Here is a 21,486-nt window from a genome sequence, read left to right as displayed (position 1 = left end):
TTCTCTACATTATGCCAAATTGTATTGTAGTTTCCTTTTATATTCTTACCTTATTTCACAAAGCCTCTATTTTTCTACCTGAGTAGATGACATTCACTCGAATATGAGGAAGGAAATAAAATACACTATCGTCCTCAACTATAGCTAGTAGACCGAATACAAATGAGAACTTGTATGGCTATGAGCTATCAGTTGGCATCAAAGCTGGACTCCCTCTCCCAGGTGAAACGTTGCCTCCTTGTCTCTTTTCTATCGGTTCTTTCATGGCCATTGCTGCGATGATCACACACTTCTTGTTCTCTCTGTTCCCCTCCCCTATACAACCTGCAAGCCTTCGAAAACAATGTCCATCGCTATCTCCAAGCATGGTAATCTTTATCTCCTATCAACTTAGTTCAATGCCTAGAAGTGGTCAACTATGGCTTTGCATTGACGAAACTCGTTAAGTTAACCCTTGTCCTGTTGAGTCCGACAATGGTCGGTTTGCACATGCTTGTTCTGTATGCTAGCCCTGACAATTGTCGGGTTGAGGGTATTTCTAGAATTCGTTTGTTGCACCCGCGCGGTTGTTGTAAAGCGAAGTAACTAAAATGAGCAGTACGCAACAACTACCCTTTGTTTCAAAGGTGTCTAGGCACTAACATTAGCAGTTGGGGTATATTTTTGCACTGGAAATCCAGCAGGACTAGGGTTTTGAAAATCACACGAATAAAGAAATGTGTATTTTCTAAAATGATATAAAATCCAAGAAGAGCAGAAAACTGTCCGAACGCACCTTTTCAATCCCTTTCATGTCGAAGAGAGACATGTTCATGACTTCGTGTGTCAGATGCAGCCGGCGATTCTTGAATTTACAGCGGTCGATCTCCGTACCAAGATGGGCGCCCAGTCCCACTCCATCTGTGCCCAACCTCCAGCAAGAGAAACTCACGGACACGGACCCGAGTCTCTCCCGCCTGTCGCGGACGTCGATGGAGGAAGGCCTTGCACAAAGGGCCGGCACTTTACAATTTGCCTGAACTTCAAACACGCAAGGGAGTAAACAAACTAACGAAGCCAAACAAAAATGGATCCACATTTTTACCGTCGTTTTGCGATCTGCTGGGAACAAGCTTCTCGAAATGTACTAATGTCTACAAAGGTACGAACAGTGCTGAAACTGTTAAAGGCTAACGTGGCCCGAAAAATAATTTTTGGACACATTTCTTTAAATTCAAAGATCTCAACACGGTGTGGGGCCAGGGTAGGCGTTGTACATATAATGCCAAATGTCTCGTTGTTTTATTCACAAAGGCGACAAACAAACAAATGTTTGCGCCACAATAAAGAAAAACACAAGTCATCCCAACGGAGCAGTCTGCGTGGGTTTAGAGACAGTGTCCTATGGCTACTAGACCAATTTTATCCCACACACTCAGGCAACAACGTAGCCATTAGGAATGAAGCCTCTCAGATTGTCTGGTAAACAGATTGTTTGTTTCCGTCTGGGCTCCTTTAGAACCAGACCATTGCCTCACCCACGGAAGCAGCCTTCGGCAAATAGACTAATCTGTTACATCAGAACAACACATGATGTCGTGTGTGCATTAAAACTGACCTGACTGTCATTTTCTTCTAACTCTGTGCAACTTGTACGGCAGCATAAGGCTGTAGGGAGTAGTGACCGTCGCTACGATGGCGTTCGCCTGTACGATGATGTCCTTCGTGTGTCATTTCAGCAGATTGTGTTCTGCTTCGTTGTGAATGATCTGAAAAGTGCGTTCTTTATGTATGTGAAAGCATGGCGTATGTCATTTACTATGAGCAAGAACGAGTTTAATGACAATCAACACTGTCACATGTTTGATGAATGGAGTCGCGAATGGTCCATGAACTTTTGGTTGGTCAATTTTACTGATCTTCAGCGTTTCGTGAAAGATATCCGGTTTATTAGTCTTGCCCAGCATCCATAGCTGAGATGGACTTGCTAGATGTAGTTTCTCCGTGATTGCTTCGCGCAAGATTTTTGTTCATAGGTAGGTACCCTGAAACAGGACGCGTCTGCTCAGTACGGTTCCCCTCCACCTTTTGATTTTTCATGGGGTTTGATGGATCGGCTTTAGTCTCTTGCCCTGTCCGTGTATCTGGGATCACCTGATATTCATTTGAATTGACAAGATGTTTGTCCATGGGCAGGTTCCCTAAACCAGGACGCATTTTATCAGTTCTAGCCTCCACCACCTTTTCATTTTTCATCAGGTAAAACGGGGTGGTGGTTTCAGACTCTTTTCCTGTCGGTGAACTGGTATCTGGGATATCATGAGATTCACTGTCGATCGAATTTGTGTAGTGTACGACAGCATAGGGCTGTATCATGTAGTTGTCGTCGCCATGGTTACCTGTGCTGTCCCTTGCCTTTGGAATCCCGCTACTACTCTGCTTCATTTGTTGAAGGCGTCTTTTCTTTAATTTCAAGAACAAGCACGTCGCAGTAAGACCTAGTCCGAGCACTGCAAAAGCAGAAACCACAGCACCAACTACAGAGACCCAATAGCGAAAACCTTGCGCTGTTGACCCTTCGGATAGTGAAGGGCTAGTTTTGTCGACGACCATCGTAACGGCATCATTCTGCGTGGGGTTAATATGGTGTGTTCTTGGTGTTATGGTTGAATGTAACAATCTCGAGGAGAGGGCGGTATGTGTTGAATTTCCTATTACGGATGATGCGTCGCAGCTACAACGTCCAGACGAAAGTAACACAAACCGACTAACGATCACAGACAGCGTTGTCTTTCCTACATAGTTTGAAGAAGGGGAATTCCTGAGACTTAGCCACCCACCAGTTTTTATGGACTGCGTTAGGATAAATGTAAGATTCACTTGGTCTGAGATGGTCTCAATTCTTTCGTCGTCCCCTATTCTTGCTGCGTGGGAGAATGCGGTCTTGTTGGCCAGCGTAAACGTTATCATAGGAGGCACTTCCCAGTACACGTCACATGTAACGTGTACGGCGTCATCGTCAGAAGAAGAATGTCCTTTTACAAGTTGATAGATTCCTGCTTCGTTTCGCGTTTCATGGGACAAGCCTAGCTTCACTATAGGCGTAGGACAAAAGGCGTTATTCAGACTTATGTTTGACACTAAAGTGTTACGTAGATGAGGGGGATACATGCACTTCAGGTTACTATAGTCGGTGACGTCATCTTTTTGATCAAGGAGCCAAGCCAACGCACATGTACATCTTAAAGGGTTACCTGCTAGGTCCGCCTTAAATGTCAGGCCATCCAGCACAACAATGTCATTGCTCTGTAGAAATATTTTTCGAAGACTTCTCAGTCCTTCGAACCAGTACTTCCTAATATATTTCAGCTTGTTCTGACTCAAATCTACTTCGAACAACCTGGACAGCCCAACGAATGCGTGTTCTTGTATTTGTGCAATTCTGTTCTTTGATAAATCCAAGATCCTGAGTTTGGGCATTCCAAAGAAATGACCATCTCTTATTTCTGTCAATGAATTTGAGCTCAAATACAGGTATATTAGACCGGTTCCACTGAAGGAGCCGATCGGCATGTCTGCAATGGGGTTATTCGTTAACCGTAGGTATTTTAAAGATGCCAGATTTCGAAAATGATTGGTGTTTACAACTGTTAGGGAACCATGAGCAAGGTGCAACGCTGTCAATTTCGGCAAGTGGGCAAAGGGGCTCTCTTGGAATATGATGTTGCCTATGTTCACCAAAGGATTCTTTTCTATTTCCAATGTCTTCAGCTTGACAGAACCGCGGAACCAGCCTCCCTTAATGCTCGCAATCTTGTTATAGTTCAAACTTAGGACTTCGAGTTTAGGAAGATGTTGAAATGCCCCGTCTTCAACGCTGGATATTTCGTTGTGGTCGAGATAAAGGCTCTGTAGGAGGTTTAGCCCCACAAACCAAGTATTCTCCACACAAACGATACAGCTTGTCCCAACAGATAACTGAGACAGGCTGGGTGTATTCTCGAATGCTCCCTTTGAAAACCTTGCAATGGCACCCCTTAGTGTCAGCGTGTCCATCTGTAATGTATCAAACAATAGATTCTCCCAATCACCACTTCAGTTACTACATTCCCTCTTAATGCTTCGGTCCCATTTCCAGTGGGGGCCCGGCCGGGCAGCTTGTGGGTACGAAAAATCGGATTTAAAAGGTAACAAAAGAACACAAAACGGAAAGAATTACCCATAACCATATATTGTGTATTTTCTTGATATGCATTTTTTTTTTATTTGTCGTTTTCGCAAACAGCCCGGCTGGGCCCCGGATTGGAAATGTGACCGAAGCATAACTAACAAATGGGACAAGCTAGGTGATCCTTAAGCTTAAAAAGAACTGTTCTGTAGTGGTCTTTGCGGGAGAGACCACACCGATTGAATGCATTCTAGTACTAGCTGCCATCTTATACATAGACCATGTTGATTCGATTGTATGGATGACATTCTCTGTTGACCCCAAAACTGATGTGAGCGCGCGAGAAAAATAAAAGGTTGTTAAAAAAAGTTATCTTCATTATGAAATCTAAATGGTTAGGAAGATCAAATAAATAACTCAGCACGCAGAGTATGATATACCGAACAAAAGATTCTTCATTTGTTGTTTTTTCACATCTTCTTCTTTGACGTTGGAATTAACTTTGGAATTCTACGACATTAGTATCTATTTTCCGATATCATTTAGTAATTAACGGAATACATAAATGCTGATTTTGCAGCTGCTTTGCACAATTTACAGTATGGTAAAAACGTTTTTTGAAGACGGACGAAAACTGATTGCCGCGCAGACGTCATATTTACAATCGAATCAACACACATGTAGCCATACATAGTCAATGTTTATAGTAACTTTCTTGAATATTCTTATCTATAGGGGCAATCGCCAGTGTCCTTAGTTTCCTAACCTCAGTAATCTCGATCGAATATTCATATGAACAACTACGTCAGGGGTGCTAGTGTCACCAAAATGAAAACAGATCTGCAGTGGATGTCACTCGAGGAGAGAAGGAACATGTCCAGATTATGCATGATGTACAAAATGACTAATAAACTGGTGGACGTACCAACTAATAAGTATCTAATACCAGCTCAGAAAAGGACAAGGAATAGCCATGCCTTTAAGTATAAGACTTTTCAACCGAGGATTGATGTGTTTAAAAATTCGTATTTTCCTAGAACTCGTTACAACCAAGTACAGTGGAAGCATCTTCATTAGATAGCTTTAGACAATGCATGCAGCTAGATATGCGAAGGTTAGATGTGACAGGTCGTTCGGTGTAATATAACCAGCTGCTGCGCGCCGCGTGCCTGCGAAGCTGGTGTGTTACGCCGAATGGCGGTAATACCGGCTATATAGATACAGATACAGATGATATTGAGCAAATTCAATGATCTGTTCGTTCTTCATACATGTAAATGCAACTGATTAATTTAACTGAATGCGTAAATGCATGGATGAATAAAGGTTCAAACAAACCACAAAAAAACACCTCACTAACAATTCAAAAACAAAGATGTACCTGTTGAGTCTTTGACACATCCGAGAGGCCCTTACCCATGGCTTTGTCCGTCACTTCGAGCCGTTGATGCCTGGATTTACATCTCTCTGGACCTTCGTGACGGTCAGGTTCGCCTTCAGGTCCGATGACTGCGGGGCAGGAAAATCGTAAAAACACGGTATCCGATGTGTTCGATCTGTCACTGACCTTGACTTCAGGAGTTACGCAGAGGGCCGGCCCGTTGCAATTTGCCTGAACTTGTCCCATGTACGGGAGAAGACAAACTACCGAAGCGAAACAAAGAGTGATCCACATATTCACTTCGTTCTTTAAAATGAATGACAAAGCTTTGAAAAAAAATTCTACAACTTGCTTGAAAAGGCACGAACTTTGTTAAACCCTTTTGATGCCGATTGAGCCCAGAAGGCAACGAATACGTTATATCCAAAAGGCCTTACACGTTATGAAAGCTAGCAAAATGTGGGAAACATATAAAGCTGTGTCCTCTTGCTTTAATTCGCACGCGGCGACAAGCATGCCGATGTCCGTGGGTTATTCCAGGAAAAGAATCTCTTCCAGGAAGGTTTGCGTAGGTTTACTGGACAAATCCTTAGCAACAAGACAAACATAAACACACGGAAGCAACACTGGATCTAAAGAAAGAAAACACTTGTGTCAATAAAAAGGCGATATGTCTGGTTCGTACAAGGGCGTACAATCGGTGATTGTCTTTTCTTGGCAAGTTGACTAATTTTTGACGAGGAAAACATAGTTCAGTACTCACTGACTTGGACAAACACGAACCAGTGTTTGGCCTAGAGGTCCTGGGATCGAATCCTCTGACGTGCCGCCGATGTTTTGCCCTTGGGGAGGCACTTAGCATCACGACTTTCCTCACTCCAACCAGGTGTTTGTGTCGGGGAGGTAAAAAGCGACGGAAGGAGATGGCTGGACTCCGCACGGTTGATAACAACCCACTGCCCCAACGGCCTCAAAAAGGCTATGGGACTACCTATACCTTTACATTGTATACTGTACATTTATCGGGTTTGTAGTCTCTACGTGCGATAATGATAACGTCAGTAACAAACGTTTACTCTGAACAGTGTTCTCATTGTCCTTATAAGCGATTTTGACGGTTGTGCAAGTTAGAGAAGTGACGATGAATGTTTACATAAATAAACGTTTCAGGAAAACTTTAATGCAAACTTGTGCCATTACGCAAATCTTACGAAGCATCCATAGTCGCTGTCTGAAAAGGATTGGTCTCGTGATGGTCTGGTTTTGAAGGGAGGAATAGCGGGGGCTGTGCGAGAACTGACACGTAGAAACTTTACCCAACAAGTTTGCGAAACACGAGAAATTGTCTGGGTGCACGTTTCGACCAGACTAATCACCTCTAGGCGTTTCCGGAAAGCAGCCTGTTGCTGCCTGCCGTTCCGACGTCCGTGCGGAAAAGGAGAGGTGGAAATTGTCTGATGCCGTCTAATTTATTCATCGTGCATTAGGACCCCTGACGCGCACTCGGAAGCACCGTTTCTACAAACTTCTCCCGCAAAAAAAATCTGCTTTATGTAACTGCAAGCTATCCCACCGCAATGACCAGACGCACCTTGTGTATTCTACAATAGGACTGTTTAGTCATACCAAAAGCCGTAGGGCTTCTATAGGGACTATGTGAATAAAGATTTCACCGTACAGATATATAAAGGCACTTCCATAGCCTTTTTGAGGCTGTTTAGGTAGCGGGTTGTTATATCCACTGTGTCTAGGACACGGTTCTGGAAAGCGGAGCCAATCCCTCTCCTTCCACCACCTTTTACCTCCCCAACCGAAGCCAGGCACCCATTGTTACGCCTGGGAGGAGTGAGGAAAGTCGCGTCCCAAGGGCACAACGTCTGGCCAAAAGGGCAAGAATCGACCCCGTAACCTCTCGATCTCAAGTACATATATGGCTAGCCTCCACCTGGCCTTTCTGCGAAGGTAAGGGATCGTAAGATTCGGCAGAAAAGGGGATGATTTAGACTCTACCAGTCTCCACGGGTCGCTGGGAAAACAGTAGAAAGTGGCCAAATAGAGTCAACTGAATGAAGGGAGTCGGCTATGGAGATAGGGTCAAATATTGCAAACTGCGGATGGGAATGTTATCCTCCATGGCCAAAGTCCCCCGGCAAATGTTGTCTCTATAGCCGACGCGCTTAGTCTGGTAGAGACTAGAAATGATTGGCCAGGAGAGTCAGTCCACGGTAAGATTAACAACTTCCCCTCGGCGCCAGCAAATAAAACCATATGGCTGCCAAACCTGGCAAATATTATCCCTACAGTCTGGTAGAGACTAATATATGACCAGTGTGCGAAGACTAACGAACCACTTGTTCACATTCCCATTAGTTTCTTTACCAGTCAGTATGTATCCGCGTCTGCTTGTCGACTTTTTTTTTTCAAAATGCAGGGGGAGGGGCTCAGACTTCAACGAAGAGATTTCAACGAAACGACTGGATGTATATTGATGACCCCTTACTTCTGACTTCTGCACCCAAAACTTCTGCCTTATCTAACCACAAGCTTTGCCATCGCAATGATCAGTGTGCGAAGATAAACTGGCATTTGACCCTGGTCCATATTCCCTTTAGTTTCGCTAAGAACGGTCCTTTCTTGGATCAGTATCGAAGACCTTTACATAAATGTAGGGTTGTATAGATTTCGTAGAAATTGTTGTATGCATATATTGATGAAATTCATACGAAATACAAATATTCATCTGGAGAACTCATTCGCACCTTATAAGTCAGGAATCCGAACGCGTATGCTACAGTTTCACTGGCCGTGTTGGTCGGGCAGGTACTAAAAAGAGGCTTGATTCGCAGCAGAGTGAATTTTCGTATCGGCTTGAGCTTCTAATATATATTCTCGAAGTCTGAACCATATTTCGAGAACCCTTTCCCACTCTTTTCGGCGGCAGAGAGTTGTTAAAATGCGAGTACTAGCCTACCTCATCTTTCTCATACTTGCCTGTCCCGATGCTGCTGGTGTGCCCCGCTGCAACAACGGCTTGGCAGTCTGCCCAAATCCGGTGTTTGATATTACACTACGGGTATCGAAGTATGGCGTCGTCAGAGTCCGTGTTAGGTGCCCCCGTCCGAGGGAGACTCCCAGAACAACTCCCTCTCCGCACCGCGACAGCCACGGGCTCCGGAGGAAGGCCTGTAATTATCTCCGATGCCAGTCTGAACATGAACGTGTGACCCTGTCAGCAAGCCTTCTGGATAAGATTCTCTCCGAACCGCCGACGAAAACTCAGGTAAGATGACCCGGTAACTTGCTTTCGGAGTCCACTTTACTCTTCAGAAAAATGGGTCCATGGCTATCCAAAAAAAATATACAACTGTTATACCTTAATTCATTTCTTCATTTATTTTTTTTATCCATCAAATAAAGTTTTAGTGTCACAAATGTGTTAGTGTTGGATACACCCTTTCACAGCAGGTTCACATTTCTCGACATCCTTTCTTGCCTCCTAAGATTGTTTGGATGAGATTCTTGAGTGCTGTTTGGGATATATCTATTATTTTTCTCCTTACACAATCCCGACAAATGTTTGGCTTTTCAAATTGAGGCTTTACTGGTGAGCATGAACTAAAGGGCATCTCAAAACGTCTCTGACACTTTTTGACCTCTCAAAATGCATGTGTGTGTTTGATGTTTTTTGCTGTGCGTGAATGAGTGAGTGAGTGAGTGAGTGAGTGAGTGAGTGAGTGAGTGAGTGAGTGAGTGTTTATAAAGGCGTGATTGCCTTCGCCAAGAAGGTTATGTTTTGGTAGCGTTTGTGTGTGTGTGTGTGACTCGAGCAAGGCCCGAATGGATGGTCTTGACATTTAATATGTGGGTAGGTCGAAATGATTAGACTTTGGGATGCCTAGCGGCTTGTTACCGTACTGCAGCGGAACTTCCAGTTTTGATATCTCTTGTTCTGGACACGCTATGGTCGTGGTTTTTGAGTTGTAGATAGCTCTCGGGGCAGGGAGTAATCTGTGTAGGTTTGGGCTCCCAGCGGCTTTTTTAAAATGTTCGAATTTTGAAATGAAATAACTCGAGAAGGGGTTGACGGATCGCCATGATTTTTGGTACGTAGATAGCTTATATGGTTCTTGATGCTATCAAATGGTGAATATGCAAATCAGAATATAATTTGTATAACTAATGAATTGTACATGTAGATTCTACATCACCAACTTGTCTTGTTTACATTCACTTTTCTTTTATCGATTTTGTATCTATGTAAGTATGTTGACATTGTGTTTTCACTCTTGTTTTATATCTATGTTTTTGAGTAGAATGCTTTAAATAAGCAATTGTGCTTTTTGTCTGATTCTCAGAAAAAATATGTAAAATCTGGAAAATGGTTTAGAAAGGCCTAATTCTGATTTCAGTTGCTGGAGTTCACGATCGAGGTCGGTTCGGTTGCCGAGATTTCCGAGGGCCTGTTCAACCGAACCCCGAACCTCTGTCGCCTGACCATACGGGAGAACTGTTTGCCGTGTGTGAAGAAGATCTGGTTCGCTGATCTACCGAATCTGCAACACCTCAACTTGGTCCACAATGGGATCTCTCAGATCATGGACGGCGCTTTCGAACTTTTGCCCAAACTCCTGCAACTGACTTTGGCGTTGAACAAGATCCAGCGTGTCCAGGCGTCTTGGTTCCGTGGACTCACATCGCTTAAGGTCCTGGACTTGGACAAGAATCCGCTTGTCAACGTCAGCGACACGGACGCAACTGGCCCTCCTTTTATCAACGTACCACAGCTCGAAGTTCTTCAGCTGGGATATAGCAGACTGTCCGTCTTGTATCCCGATAGGTTTATGAATATGACCTCGTTAAGAGAGCTTTGGCTCATCGAGAGTGGTATTTCGGACATACACGAGGGTGCCTTCGTCGGTTTGGTGAAGTTACGGACAGTCATTATGAGTAGCAATAATATCACGACGATTCGCAAAGGCTACTTCTATGGCCTTGCCTCGGCCCATTCTGTTGATCTGTGTTCAAACGCAATTGCCCACATCGAGAAAGATGGGTTTCTGGGGCTTCGTAACGTGTACTTCATCGTCCTATCGAACAACAAGCTAACGTTCATCCGAGGAGAGTGGTTCCGAACACTTGAGAAATTGAGGACGCTGTATCTTAACGGAAACAACATTTACGCCTTGGAAGCCCCAAAGTGGTCGGTTGATCTAGACAACAACCCGCTGCGATGCTCTTGCGCCTTCGTATTGTTCCGCAAAAGAAGCATTCGCGATAAGTTTCTCGAGTACGACAAGCTAACGTGTATGTACCCGGCACATCTCCAGCACCGACGCGTCTCTAATATTACCATGGACACGGCCAGCTGTCCCAGGCCTGCCGTGGTCTTCGACGTCGAGGCAGACGGAAACCAGCAGAACATTCAGAACGACTCCCGCAGGACTTTTCTCGTCGAGCCGTTGATGGCAAGACCGACAAAAGGGTATAGAAATAAAACACAAGGACTGGCATCGCGTCTGTTTCAGGAAGGACAGGACGTCAGTCTTGAATGTCGAGTGTTCTGGGAAGTAGCTCCTCGCGTGACGGTAACCTTGCCGGGAGGGGCTGTGTTCTCGCGTCTTTTCAAACTTGGAGATGAACGAAAGCTACTCACGGCCACACGACCGGTTGAGATCACCATAAGCTTCACGCATTTTATGAAACCGGAAGGGTTTCGCGACCCCTTTGGGAGGCAGACTAGGGAACATCGTGTCAGCTACCTGGGTAGAACGGACGTTGCCCTGACTCTTCACAACTTCACGTCTGAGTCGGCCGGTATGTACACCTGCACGGCATCGTCTGTGGGCAAGAAAAGGTCCGCAAAGCTGTCCGTCTCTCTCTTTAACCAGACTGGCTACAGCTTGGATAGAGCGGATTGGGAACCAACAGAAGCCCCTCGTGTATCGCGGCAACAGTTAAACAACTCTAACGGATCCACAGGACTAGCAATAGAAAAGGACACTCTGAGTAATGCTACGCAATACAACACGGAGAAGACCATCACTGAAAAGTCACAGCCGGGCCGCAATGGGAATCAACAGCTCTACTTCATAGCCATAGGGAGTTTTTGTACCGTCGTGCTCGGTGCAACTGGAGTCTTTGTCTGTGTCGTGAAGAAGAAGAAGAAAGCAATTCGCGACTCAAAAATCAATGAAACAAACGGTAGCTCTAATCAGTTGTCTACCGGTACCGCACAGAATGACCGTACCTCGATGATTGTGCCCTACATTGTGCACTACTTCCTAGGAACGCCCGCACAATCCGGACGAAATGACACAACAGAAGAGCCATTCTACGGGATGACTGGGGACGAGGGGACAAGGAATAATGGAGAGCCTTCTCCAAGAAGGTCTAGAATGAATATGTCTCACGAAGCCGGAAATTCACAACCGGAGGATTCGACCACCGGGGAGCCATTTTATGAAATGACAGAAGACAGGGGGGCAAGGAACAAAGGAGAACCTGTTGCAAGTAGATCGAAAGTGTCAAGACTGTCCTCTATCCGGGAAGAAGCGATGTCTGACGAAGCTAGAAGTTCACAAAAGGGCGATTCTGGCAAGGGCGAGCCATTCTATGAAATGCATGAACCAAGTACGTCGAACCAAGAAGGGACTCCTACACCCGTAAGCCATTTGGTGGATGACGAAAAAGTAGGCCAGGCTACAGCGTTATCTACCCAGTGGGTAATGGGAGACTCCGACGGAGATGATGACTTGATTTACGCCTTCATAGACGACGATTTCTTCAAAGACGCGACTACAGCGAAAGATGCAGGAACCAGCGGCGACCCGGCTACATCAGAGACGGAAGACCTTCAGGAAAATGACGAGGCTGGACACTCATCAAAGAACATCAAGTCTGACCACTGCATCAGCGATAACGACTTCAATTTAACTCAAACGGCAATTTATGAAACCAATCGCGTCGATTCGCGTGAAACCTCCCCGAAGAGTCTTAGGGCCAGAGGCAGTGACAGCGACGAGGATGTCGACAACTTAACGTATGCCGCCATAGACGACGATTTCGAAAGTTGCACATCAACCGAGCCGGGTGGCGGGAGCTCTAGGGACGGGACGTCTCAGAGCCCAAACCTGACGGACACTGATGGCGCCAAAGCCAAAGACCCAGACACGGTTCATACCGAGCACCTGTATGAAAATAGGGACGAGGCAACAAATCATTCGGCGAGCGTTCCTCAGCCTGACCAGGATCAGACCGCCGGCGAAGATGACGTCAACATGATTCGAACGAAAACAGGCGACAGTAATGGTTGTCTTGGAGACAAAGACAGTGGAGGGGACAATCACGACTTAACCTATGCTGCAATAGACGAAGATTCCGTAAGCGACGAGACGGCAGGTCGAACGTACACATGCACGAAACCAGATGGCTGGAACACCGGAAATGAGGCGCCTCCTGGCGAAAACGTGTCAGTAGAAGATCCACAAACCGTCGACGACCCGCCTACATGTAACACGATACGCCCTTATAGAAATGAGCCAATAGCACATTCAACCCATCTCTCTGCTCAGGACACAAACGAAGAAGTCATCAACATAATTCGGAAGAGACGAGACAAAAATGACGGGCTCGATTCACAGGAAAGCCCTCCAACTACAACAGCTGAAGGAGACGGCATTGATGGCCACGTGACACATGATGGATTAGACGACAATTCTGACAAGGACGAAGAACCAACTCTAAAAGACACTAGGACAAACCCACATGGCTGCAACATTGGAGACCAGCAGCCTTCAAACCAAACCGTGACAACTGAAGATGCAGGAACCAAAGGCGACACATGTGATGCTCAACGCATCTATGAAAATGAACACGAGACAAAAAAACATTTGCAAAGTTCCACTCAGTATGTCCAGGACAAAGATGAAGATGTCGTCAACATAGTCCGGAAGAAAATAGATACAAACGAAAGGATGGATGCTTTATTGGACAAGGATATCGGTGGCGAAGATGCACCAGGTCTTAAGGACACTGGGACGAAAGTAGACGGCGTGAAAACTGAGGATGGAGCGGATCAAGACCAGGCAACAACCAACAGTCCGGACACATTTGATGATGAACACCCCTATGAAAATGACAAGGAGGTGCAGGGACATCAGACGAGTACCAGTCAATTTGACCAGAACATGGAAGAAGACGAAATCAAGAAAGAAACGGGTGGTTCACAAGAAACCTTACCGGCGAATCCGAGAGACAGTCTTAGTGACTACGTAACGCATGCTGTACGAGGCGACGATTCCGAAGGCGACGAAGCGCTAGACCGGAGGTACACATGGACAAAGCCGGATGGCTGGTACACTTTGGCCGGGAAGAACCCAGACAAAACATCGGAAGATGATAAACCCGATTCCGATTCAGTATTTGAAGCTGAAAACATTTACGAGAATGAGAACGAAGTAAGAGGGCATTTAGCGGGGGTCATTCAGTCTGACCAGGGCACCAAAGAGGACAAAATCACTCGAAAGAAAATCAATAAGATTGATTCGAAGAAAGGGTTCTTAAAGAGACACAACGACTGCGAAGGCGATAAGGAGCTTGAAAGCGAGGAGGCAGAAGGACGAAGGTACACTTGGACACCGCCAGATGGTTGGAACTTCGGAGCCGAAACTCACCAAACTCAAAAGCCTGACCAGGGCATCAAAGAGGAGAAAATCACTCGAAAGAAAATGAACAAAATGAACAAGATTGGGCATAAGAAAAGGTTCTTAAAAAGTCACAAAGACTGCGAAGATGACAAATTAGCTTCTGCTGTAAAAGACGATCTTGACACAGAAGGTCGAAGGTACACTTGGACACCGCCAGATGGTTGGAACTTCGGAGCCGAAACGCACCAAACTCAACAGATGACACCAGTAAAACCCAATGATGATCAGGACACATATGATGCTGAACATTTGTATGAAAATGAAAATGAGATAAGATGAGGTCCGATGACAAAATCGAAATGATACCGACAAAAATGAAAGTGGTTTCATTTTTTTGTTGCTGTTTTTTGCTCAAACTGGAGGGCTCATTCACACATAGTAGAATGTGAATTAGTTTACAGGCTTGATTAGAATGTAGGTGGCATATGAAGTGTGGACAGAAGTAAAGTGTAATTAGCAAAAAGAGAAAATTCTCAGTCTTTGTACCTACATCAAGAAAACTACATGTTAACACCACAAAGAGGGACTTTTATAGAGAAAGACCAACTTTAGCAAGATCTATGTTACTTATTATGGTCAAATTGGAAAGTGTGTACTAGTTTTCTTCTTTGATATTTCCTCTCTTTTTAGACGGAGGATTACTTATCGATGGAGCGTTTAAGGTATTATACATAAGAACGACCAACATTCTACATGGATGTGAGAATAGAACCATGCCTTGTTGTACAGAAGAAGTTTATTGCACGACAATTGTACACGGTACAACGTATGGCAACGGCTACTTAACATAGTACACGTGTATTGTACACATTGTAGTCTGCTGTCAATTATGTCAGCTGAGAAAACTTATTTCATGGCAGGTTGAATACTAGTGACTTTGATCATTATAATATATCTTAGTACTACTGTGTTATGCAGTATCTTATCAACAACTTACTTAGAGGTAGTAAAAGTAAAGAGTTATGCATGCAATACAGGAAATGTTCTGTTACATACGTATATGAATGTATATACTCATATTAAGATTCATCGTAAAAAAGCTCATGTTGAAATTTATCGTAAAGATTTTGCCAAAACATATATTCGGTGCGGCCATGGCCACCATTCACTGTCATGTAATAACGTTACATCAGGCATGATGTACATTGTCAATAAACATGTGGATAATGCGTTTGCGCCTTATGTCTCGTATGTGGCTGGTAATCTCCAAGCAGATCTATGAGATAACAAACATATAGCTCCAAGCAGATCTATCGGTGGCAATGACAGTATCCAAAGGGCAAAGGCAGTATTATTGGCCAATAATACTGCTTTTGCCCTTTGGATACTGTCATTACCACCGATAGATCTGCTTGGAGCTCCGAGATTATGTGTTTGGTAACTCATTGTAAGGCCACACCAACTTGATTTTATGGATGACATCCTCTGGAGACCCCAAAACTAATGCGCGCGGGCGAAAAAAAAGAAAAATCCAGCAAAAAAAAATACTGCTAAACCACAGGACTACTAGTACAAAGCTGGTATTGCGAATTGAACCACAGAACACAGTTTATTTGTAGGAGGTACATGTAGGTTGTCTTGTTCATCATAGCAGACTCAGCGCAAGTGATTGATTTTTAATATATTAACAAGAACGACCAAAGAAGTATACTATTAGAAGGTATTTGGCTCCAAGGACTGTGGATGATATATGACTGTGATGAGAATACTCATATACACCCATAAGGGCAGTTTCAACATACATGGCATTGAACTCCATATTAAGCATATTCCATGGTTTACGCTCACAAATCCCTCTGCCAATCCCTCAATTCCTCTCCCATGTCTCTCATTGTTGTAAAAGAAACGTGTGAGAGCCACTCTGGACAGGTCGTGTTTGAAATTGTCTGGGCGATACTCGCTGGCTGCCGCGATCCTCTCGTACAACTGTGCAAAAGCAAAATCCCCCCAACCAACATCGATGGCATACCAATCCACAAATACGCCCCAGTTTTCCGATAAGCCGGCACAATGCTAGCCTTTTGCGGCAATCTAAGTCGGCAAGTTCCGGAGTTCTGTGTAGCCTTGGAGGAGGTGATTTTTTTTTTTTTTTGGTGACAACAGGCGAAAATCAATGCGCGCGCGGATGTCATCCATAAGATTAAGTTGGTGTGGCCTAATATTTAGATAACTGGCAGGTCAATCTTGTCCAGCGCATTCTTGACCGTGTACCTGACCTCCTGACAAGTGGAATGTGACAGGATCTCGAGCGTTAACATCATCTAGGCCCCCTCTCCAATAGGCCCAATTCCACTAGACGGAGATGGTGCTGTTGTCTCTCTGCGACCTAAATCGGATTTCTATAATCCTTGATTTTACAATTGGAATATCATGCAAAATGTAAAAGTATGACTGTAAAGACAACAAAACACACAAAACGTAAAAAGATTCGTTTTTATCTATGAAATTCATTGAGCACTAAAGTTTAGGTCGCAGAGAGCGCGCGGCGAGAGCGCCGTCCTAGTGGATTGGGAGTATTAGATGGCGATTATAACTAACTATCGCAGATCCTTCGTTGGCAAAATCGTTATGGCGGCCAGGACAGTGTCTACAGCTATAGGGCACCAATGGTTTACGGACACTGTTTTGGCCGACTTAACGATTTTGCTACCGGAAGATCTGCTTGGAGATTTGGCTAGCGATTCATGAATATGGTAGGTAAAAAAACCATGTATCATGATAACCTATAGGCTGTGTTTGTCCCATGTCTTAAGTCTTTAGGCCCTCGTTCCACGAGGCAGTGATCGCGTTGCAACCTCGCTGCGACCTAAACCGGATTTCTGTAACCCCGACATCAATAATTGGAATATCATGCAAATTGTAAAAGTACGACTGAAAAGAGGACAAAAGACACAAAGCTTTAAAAGATTCGTCTTTTATATATTTAGTGATAATAATAGTATAAGATTCGTTGAGCGCTCTGTCAATTTCAGGTCGCAGCGAGGTTGCCGCCTTAGTGGAATGGGGATATTAGTAATGTCTAAATCGAACATCAGAAAGATTCGTAATTTTTGACACTTTTTAACAATAGTCGAAGTGTAGACATTGAAATCCCTAAAATGTGGGTAATAGGTCGTCGACAGAGGCTAGCTTGAAGGACAGTAGTTGCTCGACGGGGCTCCTTACAAGACCTAACCAACCGTAAAGGGACTCACTTTGTTTTGTAGTGTTGTAGTCTGGCACGGGGTCATCACCTTCCCCGAGTCCGGGACCCAGGCGAAGACTGGCCGCTCGTTTCAGGGCAGTTCGGTGATCGTTCAGTCGGTAGACCGCCCGCGCCAGAGAGACGAAGCGGTCCCCGAACTCTCCCCTTGACTCGTGTGCGCGAAGAGCTTCTTCCACGACCCACATCGCCCGGTTGACTTCCAGCAGGGCTGCCCACTCCCCGACCGACTCCATTTCGACCATTCCATGTTTTGACCAAGCTTCAGTTAGGGCCTCCAGCTCTCTTCGCACGTTTGCCACCTTGTCCGGGTCGTCCAGCCGTTCCGCTTTGATGTGTAAGATGGTGGCCTTGTCCAGGACGTCACCAGGTGGAAGCTTAACTTTCATAATGTAACGTGGCGCAGTCTTGTTGTCAACAACTTCGTTTTTTTGTGTGGACAACGACGTTGCGAGTTCTAGTCAGTTTTGCTCTCTATTATTGGTAGAACCGGTTTGATCCCCTTGTTTGAGAAGAGCCACGCCTTGAAACAAATTACCTAATAACACTTATCAATAAGAGGGGGGGTTAACAAATGACAACTATCTGTCCCAATGCTACGACATATTCCAAAACCGTTAGCCTGAAAAATCCGGTTTATCTACCTACAGCGTAAGATGATGATGTCAGACGTTTTATGGGCAGGTTGTTCGCACGTTGTTGGCCGTTTGGAAGTTGTCCGTAGCCAACTTGTTATTCCTTTCAATTGAATTCAGGAATTCGGTAGAAGCCCGCGGTATCATCCCATCCCGTTCATCCTACGTTTTTGCTACTTCACGTACCGTTCACGTTGTGCAACTGTTGAGTCCGACTGTTTAACAGGTGAGTTTGAATAAGAGACCCCCCCCCCCCCGCACACAGACGGCTCACTGACATATCCAACTGTTCTTGAAATTTATCTGACTTAGAAGAATAGATGCTTTTCAAGGCCTAGTCATTTCTATTCAGGTCTTATTACGCTAAAAGAGACTTCTTTTAGCAATTTTAACTTATTTTGCAATCTGAACTTCTTTGCTATTTCAACCTTTTTTTGCAGTGAAGAAAGCTACATCAACACTCGTTTTGTATCTTGTATTGTCACTCAGATGCACCTGTTTCAAAGATCATGGATGTGGATCAACCTCTCGGCGAAGTCGTGGACAGGACGACCATCTTGCGCATCTCGACAAAAAGACTCAGCGACCCTCAACAAGTTGCCGAGGCGGAGAAAAAGCTGGAGGCGCTGATGACGTTATGGTCCGAACACGGCAACGTCGCCATGGAGACGCTGGAAGAGTTCGCGCCTCTGTCGGAGGTTAACGACAAACTGTGGACGGTAGAGACAGAACTTCGCCAGCACGAATCCCGACGAGACTTTGGGGAACGCTTCGTGGACCTGGCGAGGTCCGTGTACCGACTGAACGACCGTCGGGCCGCCCTGAAACGAGCGATCAGTCTCCGCCTGGGCTCGCGACTGATCGAAGAGAAGTCGTATGAAGAGAACACATACAGACGAACCAACATCACATCATCGGATGAAAATACATGAGGGATTTGCTGTTGTGTAGCCATGTTGATAAGAAAATAACAAAGGCACATTGGTGCCCGCTAAAGTACAGCCATTCACAAGTTTTTAGACAACACGTCAACAGTATGGTTTCGCAACTCTCCTTATGCATGCTAGGGTCACATTTCCTAACCGGGGCCCGGCCGGGCAGTTTGCGGAAACGAAAAATCAAAATGTGTGTCAATAAATTTGCACAAGCTATGCTCTTAAATAACTTTGGGTACGTTTTGTGTTTCTGTTGTCTTTTATATCATACTTTTCGTTCACAAAGACTGTCCGGCCGGGCCACGGATTGGAAATGTGACCCTAGCATTAGAGGTGGTTTTGTTCAGGGCCTGGTTTTGTTTGAGACAGAGTTTTCTTTATTAAAACTCTGGGGCCTTATAGCGATATGAAAAAAAAGAGAGAAAACATACGTTATGTTTTGTTACATGTATTGTGTACACGTATTTGTAGTACTGTAACTGTAATATTTTGTTAATGATATTCACGTATAGTTTCTGCGCTTGAATAACACTGTTCTATACCATCTAGTCGGATGTGATCATAAGTAAAGATGGCCTGCGCCTGTTTATGAAATTGAAGACGAACGTCACTTTATCATGGATTGTTCAAGATATGAGGATAAACGCTCAAAGCTATTCACCTTTATCTCCGCTTGTTCAAATGAATTCAATGCGCTCCGTTCTGTTGATAGATTCAATTAATACTACGAGGTGATAATCCTTAATGTGTACAGATAGGTATATACATCAAATAATGTTTGGGCATTAGAACAAGTAATATTTAAGTATACGACACGTTAAATTTCGATATGTTGCTATATCCCATATGATTATGTGTAATCAAACTCTTTGTATGCACCTATTCGTTTATATGTATGTATGTATGTATGTATGTATAGATGTAGTGGACCTTACGAAAGCTTGTGATAAGTTTTATACCTTGGAAATATGTAACTAGATCACAATGATGCGATAACGCCTGTGTGGAACGCTAGTTAGCTTATAATATTTCTATGTACTGTATCTTCCAACTAACGGGCTTCGAGTAAGGGTTTGTGACAGCATTTGGCACATTATTGAAGATTCTCTCAAAGCAGAGGTTAGACTCTAGCTTGCTTTGGACGTCTTTTCAACCAGTAGGCGTTTTCATTGGGCTTTCTATGTTGCCGGGCTGCATTTCTGGTCTGCCAAAGGAAAACCTGACAAAATAGAAAGCCTTAAATTTATAAAAACACCTTAAAAGACGTCCAAAACAAGCCACAGCCTAACATCTGCTCGGAGAGTAAAAGAAAACCTGACAGAGTAGAAAATCCCATAAAAACGCCTAAAAAGACGTAGACTTTCAAAACAGCCAAACCTCTACTTGAAGGGTAAGTTAAAGCAGGCGGTTTAATAGGTTAAAGCAGGAATTATCCACGAATGCTGTGGCTCCGCAGCGTCACCTATCGATTCCGTAATGTGTGCAGGTAAAACTACAGTATACAGATTGGCGACCGCAAAGTCGCAAACAAATAAAATTGTTGTGCAATAATCTTTAAATTTGACTTGTCTTCATCTACTAGACTGTGAATGTTGTCATTACCAAAAGCAAACTTTTCTCTGTCTTAATTTGCAGATAATCGATGACATTTGAAGTAAATTCGACGGAACTGTTAGACCTTTTGGGGGCCGTTATTGATGAAATTATGTGTGTTTGTGGGTGTGAGAAAAGAACAGTATGGGTGACCCGGTACGCCGGTGTGCTTGGCTAAAAACGCAAGCCATAGCATACCGCATTGCACCACTAACTGCTTGAAAAATAATCATGCTTCACCTCAACATTGCGAATGACAAAAGAAGAAGCGCGTGCGTGTGTGTGTCTGTGTGTGGGTATCAAACCTATTGTGCCTTAGTTCAGCCGCTATGTCTGCTTAATGCATTGGGAAGCTTCAGAATTTAGCGTAGAGCGTAGAGAGGCGTCCTGAATTTAGCATAATACGTAGCCGCCCCTCCGAATTTAGCGTAGAGCGTTGTCGGGACCCCCCCCCCCCCCCCATGCAGGCCCTCATTTAAGTCATTAAACCTTTGGCTTCCTTGGCAGCCAAGGCCGCCTGTTTGATAGCAGAACCAACAAAATAGACGAGGTGACGGGGTATTTTCTAACATCGTAGATTTTACAAGCATTTTTTTAAATTGAATTATATAAATACCGCATAGATCTTACATCTTACAAGCAGTTTACATGTAGTTCATTTAGACGAATCTCGCGATAAAATACGCACTAAAATGCCACAAACGTCTGCACAAACAAGCTGAAACAATACATGCTCCACGGAAAACTCCACGGAAAAACGTGCAACACGCCGAAGCCATACATCTGCTCGGTGATCTACATTTCACTTTCCCCTCACGTCACACGTTAGTGGACCGTAAGTGAAAGTGACCGATAAATTATGCAAATATCTTTCCCGGCGTCACGTGG

The 21,486-nt window shown here is 44.4% G+C and overlaps 1 protein-coding gene across 2 annotated transcripts; it reads left to right on the top strand.

Moving 5' to 3' along the window:
• Positions 1-17,398: 17,398 nt before the first annotated feature.
• On the top strand, positions 17,399-19,176 carry LOC136434636 (uncharacterized). 2 transcript variants are annotated; one of them, XM_066427564.1, is made up of 3 exons: positions 17,399-17,827; positions 18,191-18,296; positions 18,560-19,176. In XM_066427564.1, exon 3 carries the CDS (start codon positions 18,580-18,582, stop codon positions 19,000-19,002), a length of 423 nt encoding a protein of 140 aa, XP_066283661.1. In that variant the 5' UTR covers positions 17,399-17,827; positions 18,191-18,296; positions 18,560-18,579; the 3' UTR covers positions 19,003-19,176. The 2 variants fall into 2 exon arrangements, with proteins under 2 accessions (XP_066283661.1, XP_066283660.1); XM_066427563.1 differs by having other exon boundaries at positions 17,400-17,805.
• Positions 19,177-21,486: the final 2,310 nt, after the last annotated feature.

This window comes from Branchiostoma lanceolatum, chromosome 5, assembly GCF_035083965.1.
Source record: "Branchiostoma lanceolatum isolate klBraLanc5 chromosome 5, klBraLanc5.hap2, whole genome shotgun sequence".
Taxonomy (NCBI): domain Eukaryota; kingdom Metazoa; phylum Chordata; class Leptocardii; order Amphioxiformes; family Branchiostomatidae; genus Branchiostoma; species Branchiostoma lanceolatum.
Note: the sequence above shows the minus strand (reverse complement) of the source record. Positions and strands in the feature narration are given on the sequence as shown.